At 31.9% G+C, this 20,450-nt stretch overlaps 1 protein-coding gene across 1 annotated transcript; it reads right to left on the bottom strand.

The window, feature by feature from the left end:
- Positions 1–8,753: 8,753 nt before the first annotated feature.
- LOC139510793 (uncharacterized) lies at positions 8,754–17,239 on the bottom strand. Its single transcript, XM_071297323.1, has 4 exons — positions 17,161–17,239; positions 13,739–14,679; positions 12,758–13,021; positions 8,754–8,798 (listed from the first exon to the last, which is right to left on the bottom strand). Exons 2-4 carry the CDS (start codon positions 14,648–14,650, stop codon positions 8,754–8,756), a joined length of 1,221 nt encoding a protein of 406 aa, XP_071153424.1. The 5' UTR covers positions 14,651–14,679; positions 17,161–17,239.
- Positions 17,240–20,450: the final 3,211 nt, after the last annotated feature.

The raw sequence follows: 20,450 nt of genomic DNA, 5'->3' as shown, positions 1-20,450 counted from the left end.
AAAGCTAGGTAATTATATCTGAACAGAAGATTTGTGCATTTGTAAATATACTTTCAAATACTTCATTAATAAGAACTATCTTTAAAGAAATAAAACACTGCAATTACTTTTTTGTAGATACATCTGTTTGTTATTTTACGGTAGTTTCTTTCATTTACAAGCTGATTAAATCATTCATAATGTGATCATGCACATAATCCTCTTTAAAATGGTGGTCCCAAGATTTGACAACGCCAATAAGGAAAATCACTACACAAATGTACGACTTGAGATATTGTCTATTTATTGACTAACATAGTAAAACATGCCAAGTTATATAATCGTTAAACAGGAAGAGAGAGCGTTAATGTTAAATGTCAAACACACATCGGAAAACCGTTTCCGGAATATGAAACTACCTGGCGTTATCACTTTTTTTCTCTTTATTTTTACACAATTACAAACACCTTCACAGGGTAGACTGCCCTCTGGTGTTGGGGATTATTCTGCTCCTTAACTACAATAATTAAACAAAAATAAATTTGAACTGTTCTATATACATTTGAGAATCTCTCCATTACACTCATTCAGTACATAACATAGTCATTGAATTTCTTTGGAAGTGAGCGCTGGCGATCCGGTCGACTAATTGAATCGGATGATCAGAAATTTTGTTCATTTTCTTGAGAGTCAATATATGTTTTTCTCTGGTAAGTCCATTTCAAAGTTATCGTTACTTAAATTCATGCCGGACTGTTTGTACTAAGAGGATGTTCAACATTTTCTAATTTGGGTAATGTGATGCGGTATTACTGACGGCAATGTTGGAAGGTCGGATATAGCTTTAGGAATTACCGGCACAGATGTAGGTGAGGAGCTGTCGGTCACTCTTTCATCGTTGTCGTCATCGGAATGCGACAGTAGGTGTTGACGGTTTTCAAGTTGCGAAACTTCATAGTAAACTTTGTAGCAATCTGAACATTTCACACGATAGGAATTTTGTCTTAATTGTGATCCAATGAATTTACGAATATTGCACCATGGAGTATCAACAGCTACCACTAGGTATCTATCGCGTGACTTAGTTTTGTTGAGGTCACATCGTAGATATACTATGTCACCAATTTCTAGATACGGACACACGGGTAATTTGCCTGATGGACACTTTGTCTTCTCGCTGTGTGGATGATTCTTTAATCGTTGTTCGTGTTGAGCAATACTTAAGTTTTGATCGGTGAGCGGTATTTGGTTATTTGAAAACTGATCTCTCTGTGTCCACATTTCTCGTGCAGATAATCCTCGGTTTCGAATACGTGTATTCAGTCGAGCTGTGACAAGTGAAAGCGTTAATGGTGTTTATACTGGGGTTGACGGGTTCGAACGAAGTATTTCATCTTCTAGTTCCTGAATAGCTTTCTCAGCAACGGGGTTTTTATTTGCATTTTTGGGACGGCCTAATTCTATAGTGATTCGTTGTCTAGCTAACAGTTCGTCTTTTACTAAAGTTTTAAAACCAGATGCGGGGTCGGTCCTAATAACAGCATAAAGGCCGTCTAGAGGGTGGACTTCAGCAAGAAGTTGAATAATTGCATCTCGTAAATCGTGATGGCGCTCAGTATCTAACAGTTTGGTAAAGGTCCAAGAAGTTACACATTCTCGTAAAACAAAAACTAACTGACGCTCTCGTTTTAAGACATCTGCGGCAAATGATGAACCAATAGTTACAGGGGGATCTGCTGAATTCTGCTCTTCGCGAACCTTTGGGGTCTTCAACAATGAAGCACACAGATGACAGCTACTAGTTACAGATTCGATAGCCTTGTCCATGTCTAATGCGTAAAAGTAACTATCATTGTAATATAGACTTCATCTGGTGACACGACGGATGGTCTAATTTAATGTGAATTGAAGTAATTAATCCATCTAATACTTGCCGCGGTACAATTATTAATTCACGACAAGGTGTAAACAGAAGGTTTCTTTTTACTAAATAATAGTCCATCGTTAGCTAACGAAGTTACATTCAGGTACCGCTGTATGTCCTTTATGTTTGTGAGTTTCTTGGAGGGTCTGATCCCCTGTCGTAAGTGAGCCACCGTTCGCCGGAGGTCAGAACATTCGGCAAGGTTTGAGAACCATGTGACGGCTCCCAGTTCGTACTACGGTTGGTACCGTAGCAAATCGGGAAACCTCTATTAGCATTGATATCAGCATCGTAAGCGAGAGCCTTATCCCCACTGCTACCGAAGATAACATTATCATTTGACAAATCAAGCAATTTAAACTGTACATTGAAAATTATTGAAATTTATGAAATAAACCATTAAAAATCTTGATAAATCTAAGGGGGTCAGCACTTGCAGTTGCGTATAGCTCACAGCTTTAGGATATGAGGAAAAGTAAATTTGTTTTATAAATCACAAGTCCACTACCAATAATTATGCACACTTTTTAGAATTTCGAAAAACTTTCGTTTTGGTACCTTTTCGCATGGACTGGCTCATATCATTATAGATAGATATAAACTGTAAACAGCAATAATGGTCAGCAAAGTAAGATCTACACAAAAGTTAATATGACCAAAATTGTCAATTGACCCCTTAAGGAGTTATTGCCCTTTAAAGAACATTTTACACAATTTGTTTATCCTGTTTGCTAACATTTAAAAATCTTCTCCTCTGAAATACATGTGAGCGGTTAGTTTTCTCGTTTGTATGATTTGGAACTAGTTATTTTGGGGACCCTTTATAGCTTGTTGTTCGGTGTGAGCCAATGCCCCATATTGAAGGCCGTTCCTTGATCTGTAATGGTTTACTTTTATAAAGTGTTATTTGGATGGAGAGTTGTCTCATTGACAGTCATACCACGTCTTCCTATATCTATCATATGGTCCGACCATACGCGTACAGTTTGACCATATGAGTATACGCATTATAGTCGTGACCATACGCGTATGGTCATAATACTCATATGGTCCGGAACATAAGCATAGACAATTCGAATTGAGACGTACATACATATATTGTATGAGATGAGATAAATGTTTGTTTTTAAAAGAGTATACATCTTAGATATTTCATTAACAATTTTCTTGTATCTTGTATTATTTATTTTATTGTTTAAGAAATGGAAACTGAAAATGACTAAATGCTACAACTGTGAGGAGGAGTCTGATTAAGCGTGAAATGTAATACAGCAACTAAACAACATGATAACTTCCTTTCAATAAAAGAAAAGTGCCTAAAAATGGAAAATATGGATATTAATCAATTGCAAGACATTACAATGTTGCTCCTGAACTGGACAATCTAGCTGGTGATAGCATATAATATACACATTTTGTATTTGTCTATCATTGCTTAAAGGATCATATTTACGCTAATGAATTATACATTTCACTGTTGATTTTTTCAGAAAATTTATCAAATTTTGTGTTCAATGGCAATACAAATGGGGTGGGTTAAGTGTGTGTTTTTTTATGTTTCTTTTTTAATTAATAGGTTTCTTTTATTAATCTCCGGAGTTCACCACAAGAAATATTATTGACTGTAAAATCAAAAGTAGCATGAAATGAAGTTAAAATGAATATGAGTTCCCTGTATTATGTTCTAGACATCGTTTTGTTAAGGATCAAGTAATTTCTAAATGAACACTGGAAAGTAGTTGGAAATGTATAACGCTCTCCAAACAGAAAATGTGCATTAAATTGAAAAAAAGATTCATTTTGATATGCTTTTGGTGACTTATTGGGAATATATGATATTGTCCTTCACTTAATTACAGTTAAAAACTAGAAAAAAGTCAATTTTTAAAATCTAGAATACCTTTTTCTTATTCAAATTTTCTGTGAAAAACCCGGATCATTTGTCTAAAAACCCGGACGATTTCACAGTTGCTCTCGAAAAAGCCCAGACAATAACAAACACTGTGTTTTTTTAGGAAAAACAAGGAAATTGTGCTTCTTTGTTAATAAAAACATATAAAGTATTCAATATAAGATGGGTAGTAATGTTAAAAACTATGATAATTACGAAATATCCGCTAATTGAACTTATCGCATGTTTTATCACTCGAAAAAGCGGAAAAAAATGGACCAAATCACTCGAAAAACCACGATCCTAGCCGGACATTATACCTACCGTGCAAGTGCAAGTGATATGATGGAATAACATGTGCACGTAAATATATTTTAATAGAATGCAATTTATTGCATACTCTAGAAGATTTCATTTTGAATTCTAAAAATCAATATTAGATAAATTGATACAAATCATGAAATGCGTAATGTAAATATTAGTATGACAATTGGGTAAAATAAGATACTGGGTCACGATTCTACGGAACTTTCAATTTCATGATGCTTCTTTTCCTCAAAAACTGTTTAAATTTATGTAATAGCCCGGATTATAATTCATAATGGCCCTGGTTTTTCTTTCATAATGGCCTTTTTTTTTCTTTACAGTAGGCCTGGTTTTTTTTATATTATGACACGATTGGAGTTTAGAAAATCTAAAAGGTGAAGGAAAATTTGCGGAATTTTTAAATGTTGAACCTCATTTTTACTCAAAAACAAGCACGAGGTCCAATCTTTAATTTTATTTTTGAAGAATTTATCTCATCCACAACATATCCGAAATAACAATACCGAACTTTCAACCTTCGCATGAAATGAGAATATCTCGTTTCATCTGTGCATATTCCCTAGAAAAACGAAGATAATCTCAGTGTTATACAAGATCTAAGTACTAAAAAGTATATATATTGGGACAATTCATACTTAAGTTGATAAGATACGTTTTAGTGCGATAAAATTGAATCATAAATAAAAAAAATCTCTTTATAAGACTAATTATAGGGTTCCTGCATCATTTATACTGGTAATCTGTGAAAAAAAGTATCAGTCACAAAATTTCTGCATTTGTTAATTTCTAATATTTTGATATTTCTTTTAGGTTGCATTTCTGTAAATATTGACAATGCAATTTCCCATAGGAACTCTTTTTACGGCTAAAACTGTACCACTTTTACTATGAAGTTTTGAAAAAAATCTTATCCTAGAATTGAAAATTCATATTCACTACAATTTTTTTCAAAGGTCAAAATATAGGGTTGTGTGGCATATTTTCAACGTTTATATGCCCTGAACTTTTTTAGAGTTTCAACTAACACTAATTTTCTTAACTATCCCTATATAACGATTTTGTGGAATTTTTAGAGAACTCAATTGGTAAGGACTTAGTCTATACTAGTTTTGAACGAAGAAAGAGACTGTGACTGTTACACTAACAAATAATATAATGTAATACATGGGGGGAAAACATGCAAATTTCGCAAACATGCTATGTCATCTGATCCATACGAGTATAGATCGTTTCACCTAGACTTCAGTTTACTTCGAGTTTATTCTATTTTCGTCCGTCCAGGGTCGTTTATTGTAAACATGAATAATAGTTCTCGTATAAATGGTCGAATCTAAAAAGATATATGATTACAAGAAATCATATGTATATAGAAATAATATTAATTGAATAAGGTTCCATGATTTTAAGCAAAATCTGAAGGACTATATATAATGAACAAATACATCCTATATGTCTTACCTGATTAAGTACCACACATTATTTTATTTGTGATCACCTGGTCTTTCAATCACCCCGACAAAAACGACCTTCTTAGTGTACATTTAAAGTCATATGAAACTAGTTTTTTGTAATTATAAGGTTAATTAAGTTATTGAACTAACGCAAACATATACACAAAACTTAGTCCTTTGTGTAAGTCTTATAAAACATTTATCACGAATTCAAAACGCATAAATGACAAAAACTATTCCATATAGGTTGTTGAAAATTAAGCTGAGGATTTACTTTTTCGTCTTGATGACGAATTTTACCGATTGATACCTCGATAAACAATCAACACAGATTGATGGACAATGTGAAAAATGAGCGAGAAAATTAAGCAATGTTTATTGTTGTCTTTTGTTTGTATCTCTCATGCATTTTCATTGTAGATTAAACTTTACATTAACCATAAGAAAGGTTGTTAAATTATTTGGTGTTTTTACTTCAAAATCAATTAACCGTTTCTAACTTCCACGTGTGTTTACATATACTTTCATCAAGTTCAGTTTCACTTAGGTTCAGCGATTGCAGAAGTTCTACTGATAGTACTAATGGTTTAGCTATAGGTCACTTGATAAAAAAAAAACTGTCGGTAAATTAAAACAAAATAATTTAAAAGTGGAGCAGGATCTGCGTACCCTTCCGCAGTACCTGAGATCTCCCCCAGTTTTTGGTGGGGGTTCGTGTTGCTTAGTCTTTAGTTTTCTATGTTGTGTCATGTGTACTTATATTTGTCTGTTTGTCATCATTCTGACCCATCAACCTTTAAATATAGGGGACAGATCGGCTCAGCCTGCCTCATATACTTGCATCTAGAAATTGACTGTGTCGATGCTACTGCTGATGGAGTTTTAATTTCCCGAGGGTATCGCCAGTCTAGGAGTCAGCACTGTGCTGACATAAATTATCATTGATATGGTCATATTTATTAATAAACTGTTAACAAAACGTTTGTTTTTTTTTTAATTACTAAGGCTTTTCCACCTCAGGAATAGATTACCTTAGCTGTATTTGGCAAAACTTTTAGGGATTTTGGTCCTCAATGCCCTTCAACTTCGTACCTTCTTTTAGGCCTTTTTAACTTTTTTGGGATTCAAGCATCACTGATGGGTCTTTTTTTAGACGAAACTTGCGTCTGGCGTAAATATAAAACTTAATACTGGTATCTATGATAAGTTTATTTGAGGTGTAAAAATATTGTGAAAATTTTGGAAACTATTGAAAACTCAATAAAGCAAAGTTTAAGATTTTTTTTTGTCATTTCATACACCCTTTGCGTTCAGGTTTTTTGTAAATAAATAATTAGAAATAAAGTTATAAAGCAGTTAACAATTTTTATTTTTTTCAGTCGGTATTTTCAGACCCATATGCTAGCATCAATAATAATCCTCCTATGATCACTAATGTGTTGATAAATAAGCAGTATTGCACATCTTCCGGAAAGTAACTTCTCTGACCGGCGAAGGGTAAATTTCCAAACAGTAACCAAACTATCATAAGAGAAGCGGAAATATTGATCCTATAGCCAACTGTGTTGCTCACAATGAGACATAGACCAAAAGTAAGTCGTATCCAACTAGATGAGTCTACATGTTCAACAAACAATGGAAGATACATCAAAAGTAGCAGAATCTTTCCTAAACTTTTCGTTTTCCAGTTTTTCGCAGATAAAGTTGATGACGCGCTAGCAAACAAACTCTTTCCTTCTTTGCTATCTGCGTATGCCATCAATACTATTCCACATATAGAAATAAAGGCAACAGTAGTATACCGCTGTTCAAAACTCATAAATCCATGGACAAAAAACAAAATCGGGATAACAAACTAAAACCGAGGGAAACGCATTAAATATAAGAGGAGAACAACGACATAACACTAAAATGTAACACATATAGACAAAATCCCACGAGAATAACAAATATAACATATATCATCCTACAAATAAATGAATAAAGCACAAATTGTAATGAAAGGTTTCTTCTATCGTAATCCATTAAACCATTCATTATGTACATTAAGCAAACTTTTAACTTCTCTGAGCGTATATACAAATACTCTTCCATATAAAAGGCACAAATGTACAAGTAAATAATTACAAACGCAAGGAGATATGAAATGATGGCAAATAAAACATCTATCCTCAAGTTCAAATGAAGTGGATAGAAGCAATTAAAGGCAAACGAACTATACATTATCACCGGCTATAAAAGGGTACGACATGAAAAATATGAAATAATTCAATTGAGAAAACTAACAACCTCATTAAAAACAAAAGAATTAGCGAAAAACTAAGCTTATTACTCTTTCTACTAAAATTCATAAAATTTCAAGTCAACCAGGCAAACAAGTTATATGTCATTATTTCCTTTTGATGAGGTTCATAAAAAAGAGTATTTTGATTGAGAGCGCAGTTTAAGTAAAGTGTAAATAGTTATCAAAGGTAAAGTGTAAGTTATGTATCGCCTCATAGGAGTTCATTTGGTTTCAACGGGACTCGTTGACCAGGTGATCTAAGTAATCGATTTACTGCATCACTAGCATTTAGGTTGTGAGTTTCCTGTATCTCGCAGCTTGACTCTTACATGAGATGACTAGGATTGTTTTGTTTTTCTACCGAAGGTCGGTTTCACAATCCAGACATTCCAGCATCCTACAACAAATATTGTTAACCGCTAGGAAATAGCAAAAAAGTGTTACAAGTGCCGTTTAACACCGATTAGTCGATCAATCTTTCATTTGGTAATTAGTGTACTTAATTGCGAAAATAGCTGTATTTGTTAAATATGTCTTTTTAAACTATGTTTCATAGACTTTCGAACTCCTTAAATTAAACACATATTCGGGTCGGTGAAATTTGTCATACGATCTTTAGCAATCAATGTTTGGTTCATCATATAAAAATGATCAAAGTTCTTATTGTGTATCTTATATGTGTGTAATTGTGGGTTCTCGAAACAAACAAATGATTAAACTTTTAAAAAATACAACTATACACAAGATTTTTTTAATAACTTTTTTTTATAACGAAATAAGTTTCCCTCTCAAAGAGTCTACCAACAGTGTCCAAACAAGACACGAAATGTTTTATTGCAGAGTCTATAGTTGTACATTATCACAAATATTTGAGAAACTTTATGAAATGTAGAAGCCTCACCTTGCAAGCGTTTGCTGGGGCGGGAATGGCGGTAGATATATCTGAAACAAAAGGATCATATTTGATTTGGTATTCAATCTTTTCTAAAAACTTCAAATATTAAAAATGCATTAGGTCCGATACAATTAGATGAAAACAGATAATATTTTTACATGTTTAATAATGGAAATGATTTAGACCGACAATTGTCAGAAATTTAGAAGAATGGCCATATATATACAATTTAAATTACATTATAAAAGTGTGTTAATTCAATATAGTATAAATAGATCGAAATCAGTGTGCACTAACTACATTTAAGGAATACACTATATCAGGTATGTCCAATACCAACAACAACAGGTCATCGTACGGTCCTCAAAATGATCAACACCCATAACCTACAGTGAGCTATAAAATGCCCTGGCAATACAAAATGTAGAACATTTAAACGACGGATTTTAACACAATGTTGACTATTGTAACCTTATTTTTTACATTTATACCTATTGTGTCTGTTTGTGGTGTTCCCACATAGTTGTTTATTTCATGGTTCATGATGCGACTGTCATACAAGAGAGAGGTTTAGCTAGCTTTAAAAATCAGGTAAAATCCACAATTTTCTACGTAAGAAAATGCCTGTACCAATTCAAGAATATGACAGTTGTTATCAATTAGTTATTTGTGTTTAAGCATTTTATTTTGCCATTTGATTAAGGACTTTCCTTTTTGGATTTTCCTAGGAGTTCAGTTTTTTTGTGATTTTACTTTTTATGTACAGAACATTAAACGCAAAGAAAATATGAAAGATAAAAACCGCCGAATTACAGGCTGCTGACTAGAAAATAGGTACATGTAAAGGAAACATAATGATGTGGTGTTAATATGTTTGTACGTGCACTAATCCAACTTAACCTAAGAAAATGCATAAAATAATAACAAACTGTAAACTTCATTTGAAAACGGCTTTATTCAATACAATTTTGATATGTATATATAAGAGATAGACTAAGCTGAATCTGTGATATCAAATTAAAAAAAATCATATTATGATCAAGTGAATAATTTTTAGGAAACCACAATTAAAATTGATTCGATCAATATATTAGAATTAATAGAAAATATATAAACTTAAAACAATTAGCCATTAATAGTAATTTTAGGAGTAAACTGGTTTTTAAGGAGTCTACTTTGGTAAATTCAGTAAAGCAATTAACGTCATCAGGGACCGCACATTGGGGGACAGCTGTATAAAACTGAAGTCCTGTGCCCTTCTGATTGGTAGATAATGTTTGTAATAAATATTTTTTGATAGATGGATCAACACTAGAGTAAAAACAAATTGTAAAAAAGAATGCTGAATGTACTAATTGTTTTTACTACAGGATTGAAAAGAAATTTGGGTCAGTAAAGGAATAAAGTTTGAATCTACAGTGTTTGTAAACAAGACCATGTAGTGAATGCCCAAAAATACCGCATGACCCTAAGTTTTTATTTTCTCAAAAGATAGGGCTACATTTGTACTTTTATGTATGTTATATGAAAGATTCCAATTTCTAAAGGTAAATCAGGTATTCAAGATATAGATTAGTAATAAGTCCATGGTAGATTTTTGTCGAGTTTCGACTCTAGACGAAAAAGCAAGATATAGCAATTTCACATTCAGTCGGCGTCGGCGTTGTCATCGTCGGCGTCGGCGTTCTCATCGTCGGCGTCGGCGTTGTCGTCGCCGGCGTCCACAAATATTCACTGTGTGGTTACAAATTGAAATTTTGATAACTTTCTTAAACTATACATGATTTCTACCATACTTGGACAGAAGCTTGTTTATGATCATTATATAGTATCCTGAAGTAAATTTAAAATTCTTTTCCGTATTTTATTTTCAACTGGACTTAGATTTTCTGCCAGGAAACAACACATTCACTCTATGGTTAAAGTTTAAAAAAAATTTATAACTTTCTTATACACTTTTTTTCTTTTGGGATTTGTACAAAACTTGGACAGAAGCTTGTTTGTGATCAAAAGCTAGTATCTAGAAGGAAATTTTCTTAAATTTTTTTACCTGTGTATCTGTATTTTACTTATAAATGGACTTAGTTTATCTTACAGTTACACATTACATACAGTCTGCAGTTGAAGTTTTTAAAACATTTATTACATTCATAAACTATCCTGGAATTTTACCAAACTTGGACAATCAAAAGATAGTATCAAGAGGAATAGTTTTATTGATTTTTTCCCTTCTTTTTGCCTGGGATAAACTTCAAAAGAAGGCGAGACACTGGGTTCCATGGAACCCTTACGAATTTTTTACAGAATTTAACCGTAAAGGAAAATATGCACTCTGTCACTGTACTTGTTCAAGGCAGTACAATAATCACAAAACTCATTGCCTGTAAATATTTATGCAATGGAATCTTTTTGGAACCAGTTAAAGTAGTTTTATACAAATTTCTATGTTTAACGACGGCTATCCAGGATCTCTAAGTTTACTTAGGGAGGAAGCATGGTGTATATGATAAAACATCAGTTTTGTGTTCAGATTGAAAGAAACAATAAAAACTAAACTTCAGAGTTATGATATCAATGAGAAGCATAAAATTATCCCCATTTATATCACATTATGCACATATTTCTTCTTATAGTGTGTAAAATCATATGAACAATCTAAACTACCTTCATTTGACATAGAGTATTTTTTTAGCTGTGTTTCTCATGTTAAATTGTAGATCAAGTTGTAAATAAGCATTTTTCAAATATGTTTATACTCGAAAACCTGATCGTATAAAGATATTCATTTATTCTTACATAATTCATTACGCTTCTTTCATTAAAACACTACTAGGTAATTGTTCATGATTATATACCCTTCATCTATGATACTAGTGTTGAAATGTTTCTTATTGGAATGCAATGTTTAATAATTACTTTTTGATATTCCAAATTGTTACTTTAATCTTCAAAATGCAAAGTTTGGTTATACCTAATATAATTTTTTCATCTATGTCACATTTTCTACTTCAGTTTTGGCTGTACGTTTTGGTAAAGAAACCATCATGATGTTAGGGTTACATGGATTTTTGCAGAGTGATTAATAATGACATTTTGTGAACTTCACAAGTAATTAAAACACAGATCTAATAAAATGAAACATTATGGTTGGGGTTGTTTTTTTTGTATGGAGCTGGGTATAAAGCTTTTGAATGGTATGTTAGTGGTCTTTTCAGGGTATTTAATCAAAACTTCCGTATAAGGCAAAATTGAACTAAGAGTACACCAAGACTTTAGCTCCTTGATGTACTTGCAATACTGGTCAAAGCAAACACAGAAAATAATTCACATTTATTAAGCAAAGTACTTTACACAATTATAAAAAAATAAAGGCAACAGTAGTATACCGATGTTCGATAACTATCAGTCAATGTACAACTTTATATACCAAATGTACATTGACCGCAGTATGGGCTGTAGTGTAAATTTTGATCTATCTTAAAATATTCAGCATTTATGAATGTTGTACTGGAACTTAAAAGTTGGATACATTACATGATTCATACAGAAAAAGTAAGAAAAGAAGTTGAAAGTCTCTTATAGACGATGTAAGTAGACAACATGGACAAATGACAGCTTAAGGAATCTAATGACAACGTGTTGATCTTGTTTGATACTTTTAACAAAAATTGAAAAGCTGGTTTAAATTCATCATTTAAGGCCATTACTCACATAAAGGTAAATGGACAATATCAGCAATCTGATATGTTTCTTTATCTTATCTTATTGATAATTTCTGGTGGGTGTTTACAGTTTGTGTTTCTTTTTGTAAAATGTTAAATCGAAATGAAACAATGGATAAAAATCGAAATTAAAGGGTAAACCATAACTCCTATCATCAGTTGTTGACAAATTTGTAAATTGACTTAATTTAAGATCTTGTTTTACTGATAAGTTTACATAAATGATATTAATTTTAACTGCATGAATTAAAACTTAAACAAGAGAACAGAAAAAAATCTATTACCTGAGATATTTTTATCAATAATATTATCCCACATCCACTTTTAATCTTTCGTCGAAGAAGAACCATAATGCATCCCACCATTTGTCCAGAAATCGTCAGTTTTACGAAAATGTCCACTAGATCATGATCCAATCTTAATACTTCAAAACGTCGATAATATCTATGATATGGAATTCCGGAGCTTACCATACAGTCGTGCAGAAAAACACTGATTATACAAAGTCTAGCCACAACCGCTAAATATGGCCGGTATTTATGTATAACCTGTAAAAAAATAATGTAATATTTGGTATTTCATTTAATTGATAAACAGGGCATTGACAGAAACAAAGAATATTAGTCTTAACTTTTTGTAGTTACTGTTTATTGTCCCCGTGGTAGAATACATGGCTAAAAGTCGTTTTAGCCGCAAAATGTTGTTGCGGCTGTCTTGTGTCAGGAACCTCTGGCCTTTGTTAGTCTTGTATGATTTTAAATTTTAGTTTCATGTGTACATTTCGGAGTTTAGTAAGACGTCCATTATCACTGAACTAGGATACATTTTTGTTAAGAGGCCAGCTGAAGTACGCCTCCCGGTTTGGGAGTTTCTCGCTGTATTGAAGACCTATTGGTTGACATCGGCTGTTGTTTGCTCTTTGGTCGGGTGGATGTCTCTTTGACACATTCCCAATTTCCATTCTCATTTTTTTTTAGATTTAATATGGTCCTAAACAACCTTTAACATCATGGTGACGTTTTGACGTCTATTCATATTCCTTTTTTTCGGGATTTTCACACGTCTTTATAAATAATAGACTCTAAATTGATGGTGTGGTTCACTGATTGATATTTTGAATCTTGATTTATGATTTATTATATGTTACAAATGAATCTTGTATTAACTGGTTCTCTGAAACTTCAAGTAGTTATAATTTATTACTTTTAACAACAAAATCACGTCTTCTAATTTTATACTTATTTCTTCACTATTACTCCTAATACCTGATCAGTTTTGTATGACATTGATTCTTTTGGGCTTTGAACCACTTTTACACTCTGACCCATGCCTCCTGAGTTGACTTTCAAAGGTTTCTGCTGGACTTCGATTTCACCAATACTACCAACCAATTTAAATGTATTCATGGCCTCTGAAGGACGGAACATTAATTCTTCACAATCATAATGGCCATTATGTATGTCTGCACTAAGATTATTGTCTTCCTTTGTTAAATTCGACTCAAGGTGTTTAAGACATAAGTAAATTTGTAAGTCTGTTCCGTTTTCTTTCAAAAGTGCAACGCTTGCCTTTAAGCCTAGAATGATATTGAGTTTTTCCTTGAGACCTCTTATTTTTTCCTGTGCTTTTGTTTTGCTATCAGACTTAGACTTGTCCAATTTGCTTAGAAATTCACCAATTGCTTCTTCCAATGTCTTGTTTATCCTGTTCTTAATTTGATTAACATTATTTCTGATATGGTTTATATGTGCTGCATTGTTTGTTATCGACTCTTCTGATTTATTCAAAATTGTTTCAAATTTTGAAAGCAGAACATGCAAGCCGTCTTCAATATGACAAAAAGCTACAGATGACTTTGCATTTCTAACAACATCTTCGAGTGGCAAAACACTATTACAGGTCATATGATCTAAAGTATTGCATTTGATGCAATGAAAGTCCTGATGTACACTGCAGAAAAACTCAAACTGTCGTTTGTGTTCAAAACATGTATCCTGAATAGATTGTGCAAATTCAGGTAGCGATCGACGATCCTTAAAAGGAATAAGGTCGTGCCGCTTTAAAGATTTTGACGATTTATGATAGTTACTGCAATGCTTGCAAAGTCCGTCTTTACAAACTATGCACCAATTAATAGGCGTCACTTGTTCATTTCGAAACGTACACGGAGTACACATATTGTTTTAGTGGAGGATACTTCTTTATTCTGAAGAAAGAATAAAATTAAATGATTAATCAATTGAGTAAATGTTTATGCAAATTTTTAGTGTACATTTTCATTACAATTTTATAATTCCTAGAACTTTGAACTCACCTAAACGACGTTTCTAAAATTAGGTCTGGTCTAACAGAATTCGTGTAGTCAAAAACGAAACAAATATATCAAATAAAAAAATAAATAAAAAAAATTATTTTTCATGTTTATTCTAAAAACTAGACCATGTGTCTTGATTTCATTAAGACAACTATCTCCATAGACAAAATAAACACTTTGACCGCTCCCTCAGTTCATCTTATCTTTCACCTGCTAAGTAGTTATACGTCTTGTTTCACTTTTATACTTAACATTAATTTCGTTCTTACTGAATAATATCAGGTTATTACATGACATTTTTTCATACAAGATGTATTATCAAAAAGTTAATCCACTTTGATTCTTGTCATCAATAGAGGAGAACAACAACAGCATAATTTATATTTATATTGACGATAAAAACAACATAAATTCAACTAAACATAATGAACAGTGATTGGACAGGTCAACATTTGTAAAAGTCACTTTTTAAATTATGCTGGAAACGTTAATGTGCCATGGTCATTTTTATTCTTGTCTCTTAGTTTTTTTATAATGTACTTTGTCAATTAGCCTCTTGAGTTTCTTTGTTACATATTTGTTTGTTTTCAAAGTGATTAAAATTATATCAATATGTTGACTGATGTAACCCTATTGTTGACATTTTTAACTATTATTCCTGTTTGTTTTGTTCACCATCCTGGTCAATATAATGGAATTTTGTGAGACTGTCATATAATTGAGACGTTTAGCTACCTATAAAATCCGGTTTAATCCACCATTTCCTAAATAAGAAAATGCCTGTGCTAATTCAGGAATATGGTAGTTGTTACCCATTCGTTTGATGTTTTTGAGCTTTTGAATTTGCCGTTAGGTTAATGACTTTCATTTTTGAATTTTCCTCGGCGTTCAGATTGTTTTGTGATTTTCATTATGAAAAATGATTTTATTGTATCATTTTTGGGGTGGTTTATTATTTTTTTTTTTTGCATTCTACACAATATATATCATTGTTTTCTAATAATTGCTTTGTGCCCTTCTTTGTTACGTTTTTCACTGAAAACATACCATTTATAAGTGTATTTTACGGAATCGCCAATCGAATTATAATGTAATGCCATGCGATAACGTGACTGAAAGGTATTTGATAATATCAGATTATTACATGGTATTTTTCTTATCAGATGTATTATCAGTCCAAGGTTCAATATCAGCCAAAGAGCTCATTGGATGATATTGAACCTTGGGCTGATAATTCATCTGAAACGAAAATTGACATGTTATGATCTTTTTATCATATGCTTCAAAAATGGAGCTAAATAACAGTTGAATTCAGTTTTCCTTTTAAATGGTTTTTATGTAGAAGTTCAAAAATGAAAAAATTTCGGACGTCAGACGCCAAATATAGTACATGTTACCCGATATGATATCTTCAAATCATATGCCTCAACATAGGAGAAACCCCATAGTATGATAAAAAATTATAATGACGATAAAAAAAAAAACATCACAAAAGTTACTTTCTAAATTATGTTGGAAATTTTTTTAAATGCTTTTTTTGTGTGTATTTTACATATATGTTCTTGTTTCCAAATAATTGTTGTATATCCAACTTTTTAAACGTACCATATTTTCATTAAGTTCTCGAGTGTCGACGGAATGCTATGCGATATCGTTACGGAAAGGCATTTGATAATAGTCGAAAAATGTTATCATTTTTTAACAATAGCCCGCCATTTCGGGAAATATGGAATGCAAGTAATTTTATTCTGTTATCATACTGTGAAAATTATAACTTATTATCGCTAAGTATATGATAATAGCTGAAATCATGTGCTAAATTATTCATATAAGCCCGCTAAACACCATTTTAAAAAATATGGGATTCCCTTTAATTTTATGCTGGTATCATACTTTTTAGTATCTGACAATATTGTATCGTCTGGCTACTTCTTTCTATCACACATATCATCTATACATTGTATACAATCAATAGTTGCTCAGGTAAAAAACGATTAAATAAGAATTACAAATGAAGAGGATGAAAAGGAATAGTAAAAAATCAATGTGTTACAATCAAAATAAGTAAAAATCCTAAGAATGTGACGGTAGTTCACTTGGACTATATTTGTTTTATCTGAATGACAAAAAAAAACTTACGACTGCGGGATCTTTATTGAGAAATAATTACATTTAATATGAATAAACATTAATTGAAGGACAGGAAAAAATATTGATAAGAGATACCGACATCTATGCAAAAGAGCAGACAGTGTTAAAAATAAAGGCAATAGTAGTATACCGCTGTTTAATAGTCATAAATCGATTTAAATTAAATGAAGTCGAGTTAAAAAATAGGTAAGAAAATCAGATTGAAAGTTTTTTGCTACTTACTTAGTCGACAAATTCGATGTTTTTCCCTATCTATTTTTTTTTATTTCAAACTGTACAATCGATCTGTTCGAAAGACACGTGTACAATGTTCAGAATGAATTATTCGTGAACCGGAAATTAACCCTAATTCTGAATAATAAACCACGCAAGCGCAGAAAATAAATATGTATGAGCACAGACGACTTATTTATAATATACTAGTACATGTATGTGTTTTTCATTCGTTTGATGTGTTTAGCTTTTGATTATGTCATTTGAAAAGTGACTTCCCGTTTCGAATAATCGTTGGAGCTAGGTATTTGTGATATTTTATCTACCTTTTTCGCATGATCAATGGATTAAGAAAGCACAGCTGTAATAGGTGGCACACGGTACTTGTAGTATTGCCTGGCCTATTTGCATAATGATAGCCTTTTTTTTTAATTTTCACCACTTTCTAACACTGCCCAGAATTCTTTTTTTTTCTTTTGCTAATTTAAGAAACCTTAGACCACTAGTGCCTTTAGGTCGTGTATCATGCAGTGAATACAAAATTGCAAAAAATTTTAAAAAATCGTTTCTGCCTGTATGTAAAATTATTTCAATTTTTTCTACACCTGATTTATCCCCAAGTTTGGGAAAGTATGTTCAGTTTATACTGTACTTTTTGTCCAATCACACATTTCAAATACATTGACTGAAGTAGAGCAAAAAAAGAGCATTCCAAATTTCGGAATGTAAATACTATCGTGCCACACAATACTACTAAGGCTACAGTTTTATATCCACCATTGAATTAATCCATCGACTATTTGATGTTTCAAACAGTAAAAGAATGAATTGGTTAAGGAAAATTTATAATAAGACCATTTACTTAATCTGAAAAAATAATTATTACGTATCTGTCATCTAACACCTTTACAAGACACAAGACCATAAGATCATTTCCAGCTATAAGGACATTTATTTGCTAATAGACATGATCAGGTACAACATCAACATTTAAAGTTTTTTTCAAAAAACAAAGTAGGGAATCTGGAACGACGCCTCTTTTGTGCAAAATTTCTGCCTTTGAAGTGCATATTTTTATTATACAAAACAGATTGTAAACGCAGCAAAGATGTTCAGTAAATAACTAGCAAAACAACTAAAAGTATGTGTATACTACACATATATGTTTGCTCAAAAACTTGGAACACACACACACATACACACAACCATTATTGTCGTTCTTTTTTGTGGATTAAATCAGATACATATTGAAGCAGGGGCTTTTGTATTACTGTTTCGTCCTTGTTTTTTTTTTTTTTCAGTTAATAAGTTTAAATGTTTGAATTTATTTTCTTATCACAGCTTTTTTTCTGGTAGGTAAAAAACGACTGTCTTAATAAATGTTTATTCAACTCTCTCTTTTTTTGGGATCTTTAAATGAACAATAAGGTACACCTCTACACATCGTGTTGTTCGCTATATTACTAACCAAACAAATGTTTCAATATTTTAGGAAATAAGTAGCTCAAATTGAAATACACCCTTTTCAAGTTAAAAAGAATATCAAATTTCTAAAACGTCACAAATAGTCATATTTGGTAATTAGATGGAATAACTTATCGAACAGTATGTAAAAAAGTGCAGTAACTAAGTAAATAGATATTCTAATGTATATAATTATTTTCGTGAAATTTAAATGCCATGAATTTATCAAAATTCACAACGTAAATGCAAACAAATACTATGTTTTAAAGAGAAAACAACAGTGCACATATCATTACACAAAAAAACTAAAGGTTCAACTATAGCAACTACGCCGAAAACCAAGAGAAAACTTATTTTAAGGTTCATAAGTTCCAGCTTACTTGTGAAACTCGCCATGTCACAACTGTAAAATTAAGTTGACGTATTCTATCTTTGAATTGGTTTCACACATCATTCAGAGGAATGACAATATATTCACAAAAAAAGATACAAAGAAATAAACGTTGACATATGAAACTATAGTACACCAAAATATAACATATGAGACCAAAGTTAACGAAACACGAACCCGATTGAAACTAGAAATGACTTTAGGGTTTCTCTGCCTTGAAATGGTTAGCAGATTCTACTCTACCATTTGTCGTGGTATTATTTGTGTTACTCATTGCAGGTAAACTTTTGTGGTAAGTCTCAGTCGGTGGTGTGATAGCAATCAATGAAAACAGATCGCGATCAGTTAAAAAAGAAAACATATCCGTGATCATATTTGTGACACAGATTTTTCTTTACATATACAAATAAGCGATAGGCATAAAAAGAAGGAGCCATAAAATCTGACAAAACTAAAATCATCAACTAAAACCAACGAAACGGGTGGAAAACCACTGTTATATTCATAACTTGATATCTTCAATGCTCTTCAACTTGTTTCTTGTTTGGCTTTATAAATATTTTGATATAAGCGTCACTGATGAGTCTTAAGAAGACGAAACACGCGTCTGGCGTACTAAATTATAATCCTGGTACCTTTGATAACTTTTGTTTTTTATATAGGAATTTAAGCGTTTACCAAGAACTGGTTTTTATTTAACTAAATTTTCAACTTGTATGGCAGTTGTATATAATTGCATTATATTGACAAAATTGGATGAGCTAACAAAACAGACAAAATTCGTTAACGTGAAAGTAAATCCGATCCGGCATCCAAAACGGTGTAAAAATACTGAAATACGGATTATTTACAGAAATACATAGGTGGTTGTCGTTTGTTGCTGTATAAGATTTTTTTTTAATATATTTTCTTTACATTTGCCAATTAGATGCCTTTATAGCGTATATTTCTACCTTGTGTGATTGGTTGTGCTTAATGTTTAAGGACGTACAGTTTTTGATCACTGTTAACTTCAATTATTTTGGTCTCTGTTGGAGAACTGCCTCATTTGCAAATATTACAGTATCTTCTTACTTTTTAGGATACAATTGTATTTGATAGTACATAATATATAGTAAAACATAACTTAATAAACTCTTTTCATTTCATCCATCAGCGAAATTAAATTGTGTCAATATAAATCTCAGACAAACCAAAACCTTCAAAGTTCAAACAAACATGCAAATAAATTTGACAAAGATGCTAAACAAATATTTTAGTAGTTGATAGCACATTTAGTGCATTAAAATATAAATATTCAAAATGAAAACAACGCCATAAAAAGCCATGCGTTCTTGTTGTATCTCTGGACTCACAGATTATCAAAACACTGCTGTCGAAAAATCATTTTACAAACCCTGTATGACAAATGTCCTTTAAGACGGCACCAGCTAGGGGTTTAACC

The sequence above is a fragment of the Mytilus edulis genome, chromosome 2, assembly GCF_963676685.1.
Source record: "Mytilus edulis chromosome 2, xbMytEdul2.2, whole genome shotgun sequence".
Classification (NCBI taxonomy): Eukaryota; Metazoa; Mollusca; class Bivalvia; order Mytilida; family Mytilidae; genus Mytilus; species Mytilus edulis.
This window is presented reverse-complemented; position numbering and strand designations above follow the sequence as displayed.